Raw genomic sequence first — 18483 nt, forward strand, 5'->3', positions numbered from 1 at the left:
GGAAGCGGCGACCGGAGCGGCGCGCCGGACGCGTTGCCGGACATGTGTCCCGAGTGAAGAGAGGAAGCCGCGCGGTAGGGAGAGGACGTAAGAAGCGAAGGGGGAGGCTGTGCCGATTGGTCGGCGTCAGGCGCCTGCGAGAGTTTTCGCCGTTGCTCCGTGGAGAGGAAGGTACTGCCCACTGGCGCAGCGCCTGTGACCCGCAGCACCGATCAGCGCTGGCGCGAAGCTGCGCGCTTCATAGTCTTCGGGGAGGCGTCTTCCCAACCACGGAGCAGTGCCGAAGCGAAGCACAAAGAAGCTCCTAGAACGGTTGCGACTCTCCCACTTTTCTTGGGAGCCAAAAGACAGCACCTCAACACGCATTCTGTAGCAACCTAGGCAAAACGCCGTCGACGAGAACTCCGTGCTGTGCGCGCTGCCGAAGCAGAGGCAAGTGAAAGCCGAGCGGCGACTAGCTATTATTGAAATTTACGTTAGTTTTCTTTTACCATCCTTGCGTCTGCCTAGAATGCTTAAGTTATATAACATGTCTTTTCTCCTAACGATCTCTATTTATCTGTACCTCAAAGGCCCCACTGAAGGGTATTACATGAGGGAGTGGAATATTCAGCAGTACATTTCTTCGATGGACGATTTAATGACGATGAGTCGGTCTGATTCACGATGGCGTTTGGCAGGTCATTCCAGTCCCTTGCTGTATGAATGAAAAATGATGACAGATGCGCAGAAGTGCGGGTAGGGGGAGGGTAGACAGCCTTCCCGTGGTTTGTGCGATTACACACCTCTCAGCCCTTTCTCCTGGCCTACAACTACCATCCTTCTGCCACTTGCACATCTGAAATGTAGTCCACAGTGAAAATGTTTGGTGCTCATCTCCACAGGCAAGCCACTCGCATCCTAATGACCATACCTCTCGAGCACTACTCGTTGCCTGGGTAAAGCCGCACGCTAGAAAATCTCGCACACAGAGCTTTCCACAGATATGACGATATGCAGGCCATTGCAGTTGCTTTCGGGGTAACATTAAAAATTTACCACCCTTCATAAAACAACGTGTGCAGCTTCCTTCGTGGTCCACCAGGCTTGCACCGGCTACACTTCAATTCTTTGTCTTGCAGAGCGAACCCTGTCGGCCCCTCCATTTTTTGGTTCAAGATTTCTGGAGCATAAACTAACAGCCACTGTGAAGGCTTAATGTTGGATAGAAGCATGTGACCCATGACAATGTCTTCGAAAGCCTTTATTATTGCTCCAGGCCACGAAGTGTGCACGCAACTGCTCCAGTGGCAGCTTGCAGGAAGCCGGTTCGGCACGACACGAGCAGCAAAAGCGGATGCCGTAACAGATGCATGCAGTGAGAGGCGCTGCTTTTTTTAGGTATGTTGACAACAGCCCCTAAACAAGGAGACTACAGCCACAACCCTACCCTTCCTTTGAGACGCACCTTGGAGAGATCACAAAGGAAGAACAAGGTAGATAGAGGGCCTGACGTCACATTCTGCAAAGCTGGAAGCAGGGATGCTAAGCCATCTAGGCGAGCAATCTCCTCCCTCCTACTTTTACTGCCATGTTGTTTTTACCACCGTCATCCGCCTCTGCTAAGCCATGCCGCCTTGGCGACAGCAATGCCGTTGCTATGACGAACTTGCGAGCATAGCTGGCATGATTTACTTCACATGTATGTACCGCAATGGTAGAGGATCACAATACTGGTAAATTCAAGAAATGATTACGCCTCCTCTAACCTTTTCCCTTCTCCATATACTTTTGACAGAGAGGTGGCATGGACGCAGATGATGTGTTGTTAGAAGCTGAAACTCTCTACTCAAAGCTCCTTCTCACAAGCTACTGAAAAATCTGAACTCATTCTTCAGCAGTTTAGAAGTCTCTAGTGCCAAAGAAGACAATATATTTGGGATAAAAAACTTTTCAAGCTGCAAAGCGCCTGCATTAAGTTAACACCGCCACAATCTAAAGCTGGGCTGGAAATTATGCATAGCGTTATGGTACACCACTGGCACTTCGGCACGATAATCTTCAGCAAAAAGCCCTATACCTTGTACTATTAAATCAGCAAGGACAGCAACTTCTAAATCCATTTATATCAAAGGAATGTAGACTGTGAATTGCAGCCAACATGCCGAGCATCAGAACGCTGCATACCAAAGGATTAGCAGCCTGCTACATTATATTACTACCACATACGAGAAAGACAAAAAAAAAGTATTGCCTAACATGCTATTGTTCGTCCATCACAAAAATGAGGTTACAAGACAATTTATTGCACATATAGCTAAACTTTCAAAGCATTTCCACAACAGCAGCTCCCACTTCAATGAAACCCCGCAGGCTTAACGTTTCTGCATGACGTGGTAGTCGACGTCATCGCACAATATGCGCTTTTAGAAAATTTAAAAAAAAATGCAGCGGCACAGCTATTACAAGCATGCACTGCTCACGTCTGCTGCTGTTAGTGTTCGTAGTTATTGGCCGAATGAACTTGCCACAGTTTACAGAAACGAGCCAAACTGAAAGGAACAGTCTGCTTCACCACGCACTTCACTATGGGTGCCGACAGTGTTCAAGGGGCTGTTGTCAAATTTGGCATTCACATTCTTGCACAACAGAGGAAAATATGAGTAATATGAGAAAATCAAGGTGCAGCTTGAGTTCGACAAAAAGCTACTTTGTGTTACGGCATTCACCTTACGTGACACGTGTTCAGGTAGAAAATAAATATTACAAGTCAAAACAAGACACTTGATGAGAAGTGCACTCAGCACTGACACAGGATACGGATGCTCTTCAACCCAGCAGACCACAAACTGGCTTTCGCAATAATTGCCCAGCTAAGTCTTCCAGCAAGCATCATTCAAACAACTACAGTTGCACCACAGGCGATTCCAACTGAGCAGCCGTGACAAAACATTCTGCACACACCTGGAACAGCTGATGGTAGAAATGCAACAGCAAGCATGACTCATGCTAACATGCTCCTCAGAGGTTGGACTGCAACAGAAAGAACCCTTCGAACAGCAAGCAGTGGAAAGTCTAAGTAGTAGAACTAAACTTAACGCACAAGCGACAGCAAGTCATGGACACTACTTAAGGGGGGACACTGGTCTTGAAAAAAAAATTTTTATTAATGAAGTCACAGTTACAAAATCTTCAGGGAATATGTACTTTTGTGTGCTGATTCTAAATATGTCATTTAATTTCATGTAAAACAATTCCTTGAGCACTTATGCACTTTTTATGCCAGTATTTTGCGGAGAGTTTTGAAGAAAATTTGCTGCGGGAAACTCACTGAAATGTATGCCATTGGGTTCTCTTGACACCAAGGAATGCAATAAGGGTGAAATTGTCTTCCTGCCTATCATAAAACTCGTTATAGGGTTTTGAAGTTGTCGCTTCAGAAATGAGAAGGAAAGTGTGTATTCCTGTTTCTGAAGTGGCAGCTTCAGTACCTTATTACTCAAGTCCTATGAGAGCCAGGATGATAATTTTACCCTTATTGTATTCCTTGGTGTCAAGAGAACCCAATGGCATACATTTCAGCGAGTTTCCTGCAGCAAATTTTCTTCAAAACTCTCCGCAAAATACTTGCATAAAAAGTGCACAAGGAATTGTTTTACATGAAATTGAATGACATATCTAGAATCAGCGCACAAAAATACATGTGCCCTGAAAATTTCATAGCTATGACTAAATTAGTAAAATTTTCTTTTCAAGACCAGTGTCCCCCCTTAACAAGGCTACCATTGATACACCTGGAGTCTGCCTCCAGCGTCTCACAGTTCCAAGAGTGATCCACAGATACTATATACCAGAATATTTTGTACTCAAACACTTATACCACTAGGTGAAACATTGTTCAGGAATTTCGCGGTACTCTTCAAGGATAATCCTACACCAACACAGTGGCCGCATGCATGCATGGGTCTCTCTGCACTCTCAATGCCTTGAAATTGTGCAGAGCTGCACTTTCAATTAATACCAAATAATTTTGCAAAGCCACTCTCAAAGCATCGTCTAAATATAAGGAACCTGCGCTGCCCAGGTGGCACTGCAATCGCTTCATTCGGCGACTAAAAACTGCTGCCGTCAGCCGCTTGGGCTGCAACAAACGTGAGAGCACACTCTGAATGATTAGAGGCCTGCATTGGGCTGATAGCATTCGTTGCCCAGGTTCTCTCTGCATAGGCCAGATAGCCGACGCATGGCACGTGTGGCTTTGACAGAGTGCAGAAGCTCACGCCAGTAAGCGTATGATGGTGGCTCAGAAAAGCACCAGGAGTGCACCCAAAACTGCTTGCTCCTCTCGCTCGGCTATGCACTATGGCACTGCAATCAACATGGCAAACTTCAGCGCAGGTTCCCTATACCCACCATTAGTCCTGATTTCAATGCACGTTTACAGTGCTGCATGTGAGAAGGCAACTTATACCCGTGCCACACGCGTACAAGAAATGGCAGTAAATGCTTAAGGCCTTAAGTTTGTTAATGCCATTATTTCCGGAGTTGGTGCTACACGTCCACATTTAATGCCATTATCGGAAGTGACGATGGCGATAACGCTTGCAATGTAGTTAAAAGTTTCATCTGAATATAAACATTCTTAATGAGCACAGTATATCGGGAATGTTGTTCAAATGTAATGTAAAAACGATTTTCCAGAAAATACGGCTGTTCCTGCTTTACAAGTCGAAAAAGTAGGCATAAACTCACATGTCAGCACATAAGTCGAGGGTACCTGTCCATAAGGCTATTTAAAATGGCGCTCTTCGCATCGAAAATGCGGTATAGATTCCTAATCTGACTGAAAGTTAAGAATTAACCATTTGCTACTGGTTAGGAAGTTGTAACTAACAAAGTTGCATGCTTTTCTGCGTGTGGAATGGGAACGAGAGTACACGTTGCACGGGCGAATGAGTTGTGGCGAACTCAGTAGGTCGCGAATGGCAGTAAGGCTAATGCCGTTAAATTTATGCGTAAGGCAGTAAGCACTTAATGGCATTAAGTCTGTCCATGTGGCACGGGTATTAGCCTCAGTAGCCTTTAAAGAAACAATAACGGTATCACCTGCATAATGCCACAAAGGACATTAATCTCGCCAACTGACTGCCATGTTAAAAGCCTAGCTGGACAGCCAACAGAAGGCCAAATTAAATGGTCACTACGCGGTATGTGGAGTTTTGACGTCTCAAAGCAACTTATGGGCTATCAGAAACACCATAGCGGAGGGTTCCAGATTAATTTACACCACCTGGGTTTTTGCATTTCACCTTCATTAAAATGTGGCCGCAGCATCCGGGGTTCGAACCCGCGACCTTGGGATCAGCGCATGCACGGCGAAGCCACTGAGCCACCACGATGGGTCCAAATTAATTCTATAATAGCATGTAAAGCCATAAAACAATATCTTGTAATGCCCCATTTTTTTTTTGCACATCTCACAACAAATGTAAGGAGGAATGCATAAAGGTTATACAAGGCCCTTCAAGCATGAAGGCTTGGAGGATGAGAGTTGGTGGCTTAACGTGCGCAACAGCAAGGATGAAGCTTTGCCAAGAGAAGAGTAAATGTGGGAGGAACTAACATGACCACAGTGTGTGTGCAGACGATGCACACTTCAAAGTGAGCAAAATTCAGGCGTTTCACAGGAATTTAAAGGGCGACAAAAGAGCCCCCAGAAAAATTTATTAAACATCTCTATGCAGCTGAAATAAGACAAATGAAAAAAAAAAAAGGGCAACAAAACAGTGTCCAACCCGCTTACTTACATATCTACAGAAAACATCTTCCACATTTCAACAGTAACCTTGCACATAAACAACCACTCTGGCAGAGGCCCAAAGGAGCAAAAGAACCTTTCATAAATCAGCAAAGCTTCTTTCACTTCGTTTTTTTTTGATTAGCAGACACCTTCACAACTAGCATACTAGGAAGGCATATGAAACAAGCGACGCGAAGTGTGGCTACACAGCAACGAGGTACACAGTTCATTATGCGGAAGGGCGGTTGCTTGAGGACAGCACATGGCTAAGCACTAGATACCTGCCTGCACACAGCACAAATAAATATACACGGGTTGAGTGAACAGCCATGGAGGTGGGGTAGTTCACAAGGAGTGTATTGGAGTGCGTACAAGTCAACAAAACATACACAGTACATCTCTCTATCAGGCCTCTCTCTCCGACAGAAGCATCACACAAGGGCCCCTGGAATCTACTACTGCCCCGAAGCAATATAGTTAGTCTTTGAAGAGGAAAGTAAGAAACCAGTTCATGCATAAATTAGAAAAGACGCATGAGAAGAGGTTGTAGCACCTAGCACCTCTCAATGCTAGATGAAGAACATGCACTGGAAAGTGCCGCAACAGTGTCATCAGTTGTGCAAGAGCTACTTGCATCTTAGCTAAGCAGAAGGAATGCCGAGTCTATATAAAAGCACAATTAAAAGCCAGCGAAATGATGCCCGGGAATCCAATCGGCACAGCTAGGTGACCAAGGCAATATATTAGTTGGATGTGTACAATGCCAAATAGGGCCAAATGGTCATTTATCTATGATTGCAAACAAAGTAATTAGGCAGTTGTACGGTGGTAATAAAAAATTGCACAATTAAGCTAAGCAGCAACAATGTGTTTAAACAGCGTAGGATATGAAAAATGGTTACGCATACAGCCAGCAGCACAATAGGTCAGATCGGGCTCATAAAATAGGCACAAATCAGACACTGAAATGCATGTTTAAAATTTCTTTTTTTTTTCATATAAAAACATGACAAAAATATTCTAACACTTAACAAGCAATGTCCCTGCAATAGCAGACATATAAATGCAAAGCAACATGCCTGGAAAGCAGCCTTGAGAAAACCGCAGCCCAGCAGTTTAGACATGCACCCGCAAGACAATGTGCACCAGCGGAGGAGCTACGGGAGATTCTAGCACAGTAATGTTCAGAGCCCCTATAATAAGAGCTAAGTTATTTCCCTCGGTGCGCACGCGTTTTTCCCAAGATGCTTTCAGGCACGAAACTAGTAAAAAAAACTTCTAAACAGTAACTATATAATCAACAAGGGGGAAAAAAAGAAGAATGTCAATGAACAATGCTGCCTGGCAAACAAGAACTAACAGGCGTGAGCCCAGTGCAACAAGCGTTCAGAGTCAAAAGAGCCTCTGCAGCATGGGCACATGTAGGGGGAAAAAAAAAAGGGTGTGAAGAAGAGCGCTCCCCAACTTTGGCGCAGCGAATCGTGAAGAGGAGAGATTCGGAGTATGCGCACAATGTCTCAAGTGGAGAAGGCGGGACAGAGGAACGAGTGCTGTGTGTGTGTACGGAGGAGGAGGAGTAGTAGGTTCCAGGGCTGGCTCATAGCGTGTCCCCTCTTTCACTCTCCCTCTCTCTCTAGATTCGTCAATGGGACATCCTGCAGAGAGACACAAAACAACTAGGCGTTACCCCCAGGCTGTTCAGAATTTTAGAAGAAAGAAAAAAAGTTTAGGGTTGAAAAAGGATGCAGCCAATCAATGCTTGGCCGAGATTCACCGTAGTAGCAAAGTCAAAAAGCCAACGTGCCAAGCTTGGAGTACAGGTCCCATACTTGCCCCCACCAACAAAAAGTGGCCTTTGATGAGGAGTCATGAGGGACGGTTTAAGGGGGGACGAGGGTCTTAAAACTAACTTTTTTATTTATGGCTAGAATCTCATGAAATTTTGCACACAGATGCATTTTTCTCTTCTGATTCCAAATATGCAATTATAATTGAGCTGGTGGTCTTAGATCTTACGAAGTCCAGAATGTAATTAGGTAATTTCTTACGCAGCTTTAATGAACTTTCTCATTGCAATTTGTTGCTTTTATTTACATGAATTGATAGCCAGAGAGTTTCCATACCCGATGACATTCTTCGTTTTTCTCTAAAGGCATGTCATCCTGACATACTACGTCGACAGTAAGAGGTCACACTATTTTACACGGCAACTCGTTAAGCTAATTGTAGATTGCTATTTATACGTGGCCTAAACAAAAAATGTAAGAATGTCATCGGGTATGGGAATTTGCTGGCTATCAATTCATGTAATTAAAAGCAACAAAATGCATTGAGAAAGTTTATTAAAGCTGCATAAGAAATTACCTAATTACACTCTTGAATTTAAGATAACTGTTGATCTAAGACAACAAGCTCAATTATGACTACATTTTTGAAATCAGAAGAGAAAAACACATCTGTGTGCAAAATTTCATGACATTCTAGCCACAAATAAAAAGGTCTGTTGTAAGACCCTCGACCCCCTTAAAAAATTTTAACAAGAAAAACAAAAAAAAAATGAACAGCGAAACTGGCACTTTCTTTACTAGCTTTACGGGCCCGTTACATACGGCACAGAGCACCCACTATGAGTAGCAGACTACAAAAATAAAATTCTTTCAACAATCATGATGTTTTTCACAGTTATGCCTGTGTGTCCTCAAGCAACGCCACCTCTACCAACAAGAAAGGGCAGAAACCACAAGAATCTGATTCGCCATCCAGCTAAAACCAGGATAAAAATATATTGCATGTTTTTGTCAAAGAAAAAAAGTGCTCCTAAGAGTTGCAGCCCATATGCAAACAAATCTTAACATGTGATGACTGAGCTCAAAGCTACTTCAGACCATCATCATCATCATCATCAGCCTGACTACACCCACTGCAGGGCAAAGGCCTCTCCCATGTCTCTCCAATTAACCCTGTCCTTTGTCAGTTGCCGCCACTGTATCCCCGCAAACTTCATAACCTCATCCGCCCACCTAACTTTCTGCCGTCCCCTGCTACGTTTGCTTTCTCTTGGAATCCACTCCGTTACCCTTAAGAACCAGCGGTTGTCTTGCCTTCGCATTACATGCCCTGCCCAAGCCCACTTCTTCCTCTTGATTTCAACTAGGACGTCATTAACCCGTGTTTGTTCCCTCACCCACTGCGCCCTCTTCCGATCTCTTACCGTTACACCTATCATTTTCCTTTCCATAGCTCGCTGCGTTGTTCTTAACTTAAGCTGAACCCTCTTTGTTAGCCTCCACGTTTCTGCCCCATAGGTGAGTACCGGTAGGATACAGCTGTTGTATACTTTTCTCTTCAGACCACATGCAAAGAAAAAAAAAAAACTCCTCCACTAAAAAGTTCTACACTGCAAACAAGTGAAATACTCTAGCGAGTACTTCATCAAGCGAGCCGCCCGCAGTGCTTGAACTATTTACTAAACATAGGCTTAGAATAAACATAAAAAAAAAAATGCCTCAACATTTGTCATAAATGATGCTAGCTTTTAGTGCTGTGATACAATTGCACTACACCCGTGAGCGAGATTCGCATCCCGTAGATCCCTCTTCCATAGTTAAGGGGGGACGAGGGTCTTAAAACTAACTTTTTTATTTATGGCTAGAATCTCATGTAATTTTGCACACTGATGTATTTTTCTATTCTGATTCCAAATATGTAATCATAATTGAGCTGGTGGTCTTAAATCTTAAAGTATAGAATGTAATTAGGTAATTTCTTACGCAGCTTTAATGAACTTTCTCATTGCATTTTGTTGCTTTTATTTACATGAATTGATAGCCAGAGAGTTCTCATACCCGATGACATTCTTCGTTTTTCTCTAAAGGCAAGTCGTCCTGATATACTAGTCGAGAGTAAAAGGTCGCAGTATTTCACACAGCAACTCGTTAAGCTAATTGTAAATTGCTAGCTATGTGTGGCTTAAACAAAAAAAGTAAGAATGTCATCGGGTATGGGAATTTGCTGGCTATCAATTCATGTAACTAAAAGCAACAAAATGCAATGAGAAAGTTCATTAAAGCTGCGTAAGAAATTACCTAATTACACTCTAGAATTTAAGATAACTTTTGATCTAAGACCACAAGCTCAATTATGACTACATTTTTGAAATCAGAAGAGAAACACACATCTGTGTGCAAAATTTCATCAGGTTCTAGCCACAAATAAAAAGGTCAGTTTTAAGACCCTCGTCCCTCCTTAAGATGGAAGTGGAAGGCACATAGGTAGCAATAACACACTTGACAGAAAACCCCAGAGAACATGCTGCACAAGTACAGTGACTGCAGCACATCGGCAATGTTTAGATCAGCTTTACATAGTTTTAAAGGGCTACTGAGAACAACTGCAAAACTGTGTGCAAAAAACGAAGCCCAACAGAAAGGAGGACGCATACATGCAGAGCCCTCTGTGTGTGTCCTCTTTCCTATTGGGCTTCGTTTTTCGCGCACAGTTTTGAAGATGAATGATTGCCGCCAACTAGCCCGCCAGAAAACATGGCTCTATGACTCTTTCTTGGTGTGTTGATGCTTGTACAGCACCAAAATGTGCATCTATTACCGAGCAAATTACAATCCAGATACTCCCCGCCGCTCGATTCAAACTAGTGACATCTACACTGAAGACAAAAGGAACTCTGATCACCGTTTTGAAGTGTTACCAGATCCCATTGTAAACAAACGTTACGCTAGTAAATTTAGAGACGCACTAATCGAACATTACAGCAAATGAAGAAAACAACCTCATGCTTTGATTTTTACCATTTATTTTTCTTGTTACTATTCCCTATTTAGCCTATCCGCCACCATGTATTGAATAGAACTGCATCTTAACATTTCACAGTGTATTCCAGTTCTTTTTTGTTTTTATTTTTTTTTATTTTTGCATTGCATTGTGTTGTATTTTACTGTATTAACATTGTTATTCTCTTTACTTTGTATTTCAACTGTTACCCCCCCCCCCCCCTTATGTAATGCCCGAAAAGGGCCTTTAAGGGTACAATGAATGAATGAATGGCATAGCAGCTTCCGGGATTCGCAGCATGAAGACTGCCTCAAAGCACCGCAGTTTACTCGCGAAATTGAACGGTGACGGTGACAACCGCATTTCGTTTTCTTTCTTTTCAGTGAGAGTCTTTGTCATTAGACTGCAGAAATCTACGGGTATAGGCCAGCTTCAGTTCGTCTTTAGTGTCACTTTAAAACACATCCTGGCCTGCAAGCCGCTTACATTTCTTTCTTTTTTTTTCCCCAGAAATTCAGGGACAGAAGCCTCAAAGGTGAGGTACTATCGGCAAGAAATGAAACGCGAACAAGACAGCTGAACCAAGGACTGCAAAATAAGCAGCTCTTAGCCAGGGGAAGCTGAATGCTAGCTCCTATTTTAATTTCGAAAGCACGAAGACTCTTCTTTAGAAGTGTTATTCAACCGCGCTTGTATTTCCAATACAGGAGCTAATACGTTGGCGTTTTTGTGTTGCCACCTCAGTTTTCTTGTTCGCGTTTCATTCGTTGCTGATAGTACAAGCATGCCTGCCCTTTCTTCATAGTGCGCAACCATGCTGCTTGAAGGCATAAGCAGTTCCTTCACATCTAGCACAAAGCACTAAAACTGAGCGGATGTAGACTGCAAACCAATGATTCTTTTAGCAATTCTTATGTTTCTCACAGCCTCAAGTTGTTGGCTGTCCTGTCTGTTATTCACCGTGTGCAGCAATGTGCATTAGCACAAGTCTCTCTCTTGCAGCTGCTGAAAGAAAGGCCATCAATATCTGCACGAATGCATAATGCACGCATTTGTCTTTAATAGACCTGATGTGCCAGTTTCCAGCTGTAGCAGCCTCTAACCAACACCTGCACCAACGTTTCAATGCACTCAGTCCCTCATCCCTTAACAGTGAAAGAAAATACCAAAATTGTCACAAGGGTGGCATCATGAATATGTATAAACTCATGGCTGGATAAACTTGACTGCCAATCGACATACCTCACGTTTGTGTGCCTGCCAAAGTTTACTGCCTGTACACCAGGCCAGAACAGTACTCATCCAACCTGGTACTCTTGAGCCAATAAGCTTCACTGTTCATGGCTACCAGTGAGAACTAGCCCTGTGTTCAGGTGCTTCTTTCCGAGAGAGTAAAAAATTTACTGAATCACTACCACAACAGCAAAAACACAGGTTTCCCACGGTGAACTTTGCTCTCTAGAACCCAAGGTATGCTGTACCCACTACAGTGGAACCTCGATTATACGACGTTCAGGGGACCGTGTGAAACCGTCGTATAATCCGGGTGTCGTATAATCGAAAATCAAGCGTGATATTTTTTAACGCCTGAACTTCATCGTCATTTTTTTTTTTTTTTTTTCGGAACACAAATGCAGCACATTTTTGCCGGCAGAGGGCTAGTCTTCAACAAGCAAGATAAAATGGCCATTGAGGCTGCCGTGAGCAGCGGGGCAGCAACTCGCGCGGTTTTCTTGATAGGTGGAAAGATTAAGGTGCACCGGTTATCGACTGGCTAAAGTGTGCCTACCGTATTTACTCGATTCTAAGCACCCCCTTTTTTTCACGATCGCGATGCCCAAAGTGAGAGGGTGTGCTTAGATTCGAAAAATCTTTTTCCGAAAATATTTTTTTTCCGAAAATAGGGGGGGGGGGGGGGGGGCGTGCTTAGAATCGTGAATATACGGTACATCCCGGCCTGCGTTTGCTGACGACCTTTTTTGACGGACGGTACCAGACGTCATACGAAGCGGGGTCCTTCTAAAATTTGCGTCGTATAACCGAGGTTTTTAATGCATTGTCTCTATGGGGGTTTTGCCGGGACCGCACAAATTCATCGTAAAATGCGGGTTGCCGCATGACCGGGGGACGTATAATAGAGGTTCCACTGTACACATAATGAAAGGGCCCACCATGGCAAACACACTGCAAGGATGCTTCAACCTTAAAAATTTTACTCAGGCTCTTGCAACTTGACAATGCTCTGTAGATCCCTCAGAACTAAAGCAAACGCCTTGCGACGTGCACAGTGGGGACGTCCTGCTAGAAGAGAACTGTGAAGTGGGGGAGCCAAGAAGAGTGGCGAGACTCACATTTGTCAACCGGCCTGTCCAGGGGCTCCACGTAGTTGGCTGGGAAGAGCCCCACCCGGCCTGCCAGCTCCCCTTTCCACCAGGAAGCATCATCTTTGCTCAGCACAACCAGGATGTCTCCCTTCTGGAAGGACAACTCATCCTCCTGCTGCCCAACGAAGGGAAACAGGGCACGCACTTGCTCTGCAGGGAGGCAAGAATGGATGCGAGATGAACATGGGTGAATCAGCGAGGAATCCTCACCTTCAAGCGAGGAATCCTCACTTTCAATCAGTAAACTGCCCACTAGATTCTGCTGCAAACGTTGGAATGAACACGAAACTTAGTAAATATATAATGGTCAATAAGTGGGCTCTCTCAGGTAAATTGTCTTTTACATTTTTTTTTAATCCTTTAGAGCTAGATTATGCCAGGTATGAACTGCCGTCAAACGCCTTCCTACTCCAGCTCGGAGCACAAAGAAACATTTCTAAGAGGAAACCCCATCTGCAATAGGCACTGATCATTTTGTTGAAATGTTTTCTTTGTTCACTGTGTCTCAACTGCTTTCATTTTGCCACAAATTGCAATGCATTAACTGCATAAACAGGCACCACCCGTATTATGCCAAGACTGGCGATCCCTTTCCAAGCAGCATATAAAGGCGACAGCAGACAGTGAGCCAACCTTGCCATGCCCTGCTGGAAACTACACTGAACAGATTAGTTAAATGACATTAAACTCAGTTTAATGTATGTATCTTACTAATTACCATGTATCGGACTCTTTTCCACAGCCAAAAGGAAAAAATATTTCCCCGAGCATCCTATTATGGAATTTTGCTTAAAGTTTTTCACTCATACGCCTGGTCTGTGTGTGTATGCATGTATGTATATATATATATATATATATATATATATATATATATGCTGGCAGCACGTCGCTCATTCAGTGTTGCTAGGCCTAGCCCGCTTCGCTTCGCAGCCATAGAGTTTCTTACCCTTAAAAAGAGCAAAAGGTGAACACTGAATATACAGTCAGGCCCACTTATAACAATACTGGTTATAACAATATATTGGATATAACAATGGTCAGTCGTGGCACCATCAGCTTTACCATGAGTTCTATGGTAAAATAAACTGCTTATAGCAATGCAGTGAAGGCACATTATTGGTTATAACAATTAAATTTGCTAACTGGAAGTCAATCATTACAGAAAAAAAACAAGGAAATGCTACAACCACACGAGCAAAACCATGCTTATACCACAAAAGTGCACGCGTGTGGGGCCGACCAATGGACTGAGCCGGCGCAGCGACGCCATGAAAGCAAAAGAATCAGTGACCACGCATTCGGAAACGCTGCCACCAGGCGCACCGAGGCTGCTTGCGTGTTGCAATGACACAGACAGGAAAAACGACGGATGCGTTCCCTGAGCAAAAGGCCCATGCAGAGAAGAAAGTAGGGAGCATGGTAGGGAGCCTTGGCGGAGCAGTCCATTATTAATGTTTCTGAGGGGTGTGCCGCTCGCAGAAAAAAATGCGCAGACGCATTTTTCTTTGTTTTTACACTTTGAGCTACGGCTGGCACTGGCAGCACGTACGTTGTCCCATCTTCCGCTGTTCTTCGCTACCTTCCCCATGGTCCCCCGCTTCACAAATTTCACGTGTCCCAGGGGCAGGCGTCATCGCGTCAGGCGAGCTGCTGCATTGCTGCATTGGCTACACATGCCATGCATACTCCCAGTCAGTCGATGCAGTGCGCGTGCATGCAGCCAATGCGGTTTTTCTCTTGTCAGCTGCCACCACACCCTTAGTTCTGCATGCTTCTTGAATTTCCCGAAAGAATCACTTCCGGAAAGCCGGCTTGATTCCTGTGACATGGAGGTGTGCGAAGCTCCCGCCAGTGCAGTGATGGCGGTGCTTTGGTCATTGGTGAACATTTTTCCGTTCCCCTGAACTTCGAATTAACGAGCTTTTACAGGCATTAGAACAATCAAACCCCTCCAGGTATTTACTATCAATAAATGCTCTGAAGTTTGTCATCTTTTCTTTTTTTCGGCATAGTCCTGTTATAACAATTATTGGTTATAACAATGGTATTTCTATGGCACTTGAATATTGTTATAAGTGGGCTTGACTGTATTAGCACAATAAAAGAGGATAACCTCACCACCCAACTGCTTCCTGATTGCAGTGTATTACATATTTAGTGCACTTTCGTTATTTCGAACTTCGGACAATTCAGACTGCGTCAGCGTCCCCGTGGAATTCTAATTAATGAGCTTTCACTGCAACAGGTCCAGACCAAGGGAGTGGTATGTAGTATGCCAGCAGTGAATGAAATGCGTACACACCTTAAACTTGGCCTGCTGCTGAAATTCCATTTTGTGCAAAATCTCCTTGATGAAACCCTCCCAGAAACAGATCGCATACAAGTGAACCATAAAGAAAAACATCACAGCTAAAAAGATGTGGCAGACAGAATGGAGAGGATGTGGCTGACACATGCTTTCTTTGAACACAATTTGCTATTTGAATAAGCACCAAGTAATGCCACCAGAAGTTCCTCTTTACTACAAACAAACTGCCACCACAACTGACCTCCACGAGAGCTGGAGCTGAACGCAGTTGGAACAGGTGAGTTCCGGCTACTGCTTGCCCCACTTCCTCCTAGGACTTTCACGTAAGTAGCAGGGAACCAGCCAGTCTGTCGTTTCTTCCCTTTGACCTACACACAGGCAGAGCAGAAGGAAACACGTGACGCTGCTTTTGACTTTGCCCTGAGCCACCATTACTGAACACAATGGATCAATGCTGGACATAATTCTCACAGATGCCAAACTGTGGTGGAACAAGTACGAACAGACATTGTTAATAAACATTGCCCACTTGCTACAGTACAACAAAGCACTTTGGTTGACGAGGACTGTCACCTTCATGAATGCAGAGAATAAATGCAAACAGTACTGCTTTCTTTTTTATTATTCAAGTCGACAGTTATGGACAACATATTTGAATAGATGTGCACAGAGTTTCCAGTTCCGCTTCAAAGCTTGCTTTGGTCTCGCTACGTACATACCCATGAGCATTTGGAAGGTGCCCTTTTTGAGCACTTCGTGATTAAAAAGGAGCAACACACTTCATGCAAGTGCAGTGCCCACCTGAAGCTCTCCTTCCCACCAGCCACTGTCAGTCTTCTTCCGCACTTGAATGAGCTGCCCTTTCTCCAAAGTCAGCTGCTCAGGCCCAGTTGCCTTGTAGGGAGCTATGACCGACACAATCTCTGGCTTCTTTGTTAGCTTGGAGTTCTGTGGGGCAGCAGAAAGGCAGCACAGGGTGAGAGCCTTGACATGGGCTAGTTGGTCAGTAACCACCATAAAACCACATAAGCAGCACGAAAAAGACTCAGTCACGACAGACAAAAGGTTTCTTTTTCCAGCAAAGTGTCAAAGGTGCAATGTACCTAAGAGCAGAAATAAAATATGGTCATGCTTAAACACGCATCAGCAGCTCATTCTTGTCAGGTAAGTGAAGAAAGAACAGCAGCAGATGACCAAGGCATGTCTTTCAAGCAGTGTAAAAAAAATTTGATAGGTATTTACCTTTATCTTCCCATCACTCTGTGGCGTCTCCGGTCTTGCCGGCTGCAACATTACAAAAAAATTGAAAGCTCTCAGCGCAACGACAAATGCTTGCATTTAGGAGCGTGGACACAGCCAAGTGGATGTGCTTATGACAAGGCAAGGTGAGACAAGCTAAACAAGTGTAAGCACTATGCCCTCAACATTCGCAAAGAGTAATTGAACAAAGAATCGTGCTGTCCACTGTCAACAGGCCAGATCTATATCCACCGATGCAAGTTAGCCTCAGGGCAGCAAACAGTACAGGCGTCAAAACAGCCTGTGGCAGTGTTTTTCGAACAGTTAAATGACATTTATTCAAGCAGTTGAATAAAAATGCTGTCGAATGAAAAGTACTCAGCGAACACAAATTTAACCATTTTAGCACAAAGTTAAATGCCACTGATCCCAGGGTAGAAGGCCACATTTCGTGAAAGGCAAATACATAGAGCGAATGTGGCAACCTCTTCATTTCAAGCGTAATAATTCCACTGAGTCACTGGGTGCGACAAGAAAAAAAGGATCGGGGGTTGGGGGCAGCTGAAGTAACAGCAACAATAATATGGCTTCGGTAATAAGGCAAACAGAACAAACACAGGCAATTTGTCATGCACGGTGACTACAGTGCCACCCTGTGGCAACTTGCTGCTCAAGAAACATGAACTCACGGGATACCTTGCTTTTAAGCAATTTATTAGCAGAAGTAACAAACAAAAAGGGAAACATTTAATAACACTTTTAATTAAAACAAAATATAATGGTCCTCTATCATTTCATTTCAGACAACTCTCCGATAACAAAACATGGCTGCAAATCTTACATAAACCAGTGAGCAGTTTAAACACTGGTCACAAAAAGGAATCCAAGAGAGTATAAAGAAAGAAGGCCAGAAAAAATGGCCATTCCAGAAAAGGGTAAAAATGCCACACAAGGCTGGCACCAGCACTCCAAAGTTCGAATGAACTTCATTACAACAAAATAAAGTGACTAGCAAGACTATAAGGCCATAAGTATAAATAAACAATGGTGAGTACAGAGTGGACAAAAGAAGCATTAATGCGAACATGTCCCAGTACACAGGTTAACGACATGCAAAAAAGAAGTTTGGAAAACAGAGGCTACTAGCACACCATAATCATAAGTAGTTAAACCAACTGCTAAAAAGCTTGGTCACACACAAACAGTACTCAAAGAGGCACATGAACAAAAGAGAAGCAGGAAACAAGTGTGCCACAAGGCTGCCATGAGGGTGTCTTAAAAGCTTTTGAAAAGAATTCGCAGCGTTTTTCCCATCTCCAGACACAGCACGGAAGTGCTCTTCCTGCAAGTCGAGTTGCGTGCAATGAAGCATCAGCAGCGGGGGGTGTGAGTGGCGGCTGATCAAGAAGAAGCCAGGGCTCAGAAAACCAAGAGATCTACCTCCACTCCAGTGAGGCCCAATTCTTCGTTGGTCGGCAGCGCGGAAGTCGCGCTCGGAGGAATTTCCTCAGCAGCCGACGCTGCTTTCTCCTCCTCCTCCTTCAAGGGAAAGGACAGCAACACTGTGGCCCGTGCCAAGTGGCAAAAGCACCTTGGGGCAACGCCCCAGTATAACTCACAAAACACCCGAGTGCAGACTGCAGAAGCACACACATAACGAGCACTACCACATCTGGTAACATGGCTGGCGCTATCTAACAACTGCCACAGTGGCCCTGGGCTCGGAACGTAGTGTGATGAAAAAGAGAACCTTCACTTTATCTTTCACTTTATCTTCAGTGACCATTACAACTGTTTACATAATGTTTTCTAGAGTCTGACACGAGGATCTAAGCCTCAAACGCCCTCCAAAAGTTAAGATGAACGACACCACCCATGCTGTTATACAGGGTCTTGAATATTTGGGGGCTGGGTTTTAAAAAATTCCTGTGCAAAATCTACTACCCCATTCGAGCTGAAATAACGTTCACAAAGTAGCAAAATGT

General features: G+C 44.1%; 1 protein-coding gene and 1 long non-coding RNA gene across 6 annotated transcripts in view; one reads left to right on the plus strand and one right to left on the minus strand.

The window, feature by feature from the left end:
• Positions 1 to 18483, minus strand: part of LOC149359162 (intersectin-1-like) — an 86188-nt gene that overhangs the window by 35642 nt on the left and 32063 nt on the right. For 4 of the 5 annotated variants that reach the window (XM_089571409.1, XM_089571408.1, XM_089571407.1 and 1 more), the window contains exons 22-26: positions 17939 to 18037; positions 16502 to 16543; positions 16061 to 16207; positions 15501 to 15627; positions 12919 to 13101 (exon numbers count right to left, since the gene is read on the minus strand). In XM_089571409.1, coding sequence (XP_089427535.1) covers positions 12919 to 13101; positions 15501 to 15627; positions 16061 to 16207; positions 16502 to 16543; positions 17939 to 18037 — 598 coding nt within the window. The remainder of the gene's footprint in view (positions 1 to 12918; positions 13102 to 15500; positions 15628 to 16060; positions 16208 to 16501; positions 16544 to 17938; positions 18038 to 18483) is intronic. The other variant, XM_089571410.1, reaches the window with a different exon arrangement.
• On the plus strand, positions 10899 to 13149 carry LOC149359164 (uncharacterized). The gene is made up of 3 exons (XR_016288759.1): positions 10899 to 10986; positions 11078 to 11102; positions 12856 to 13149. It is a non-coding gene; the product is annotated as an uncharacterized LOC149359164 (long non-coding RNA).

The sequence above is a fragment of the Amblyomma mixtum genome, chromosome 2 (genome assembly GCF_055824585.1).
Source record: "Amblyomma mixtum isolate Tamu chromosome 2, ASM5582458v1, whole genome shotgun sequence".
Taxonomy (NCBI): domain Eukaryota; kingdom Metazoa; phylum Arthropoda; class Arachnida; order Ixodida; family Ixodidae; genus Amblyomma; species Amblyomma mixtum.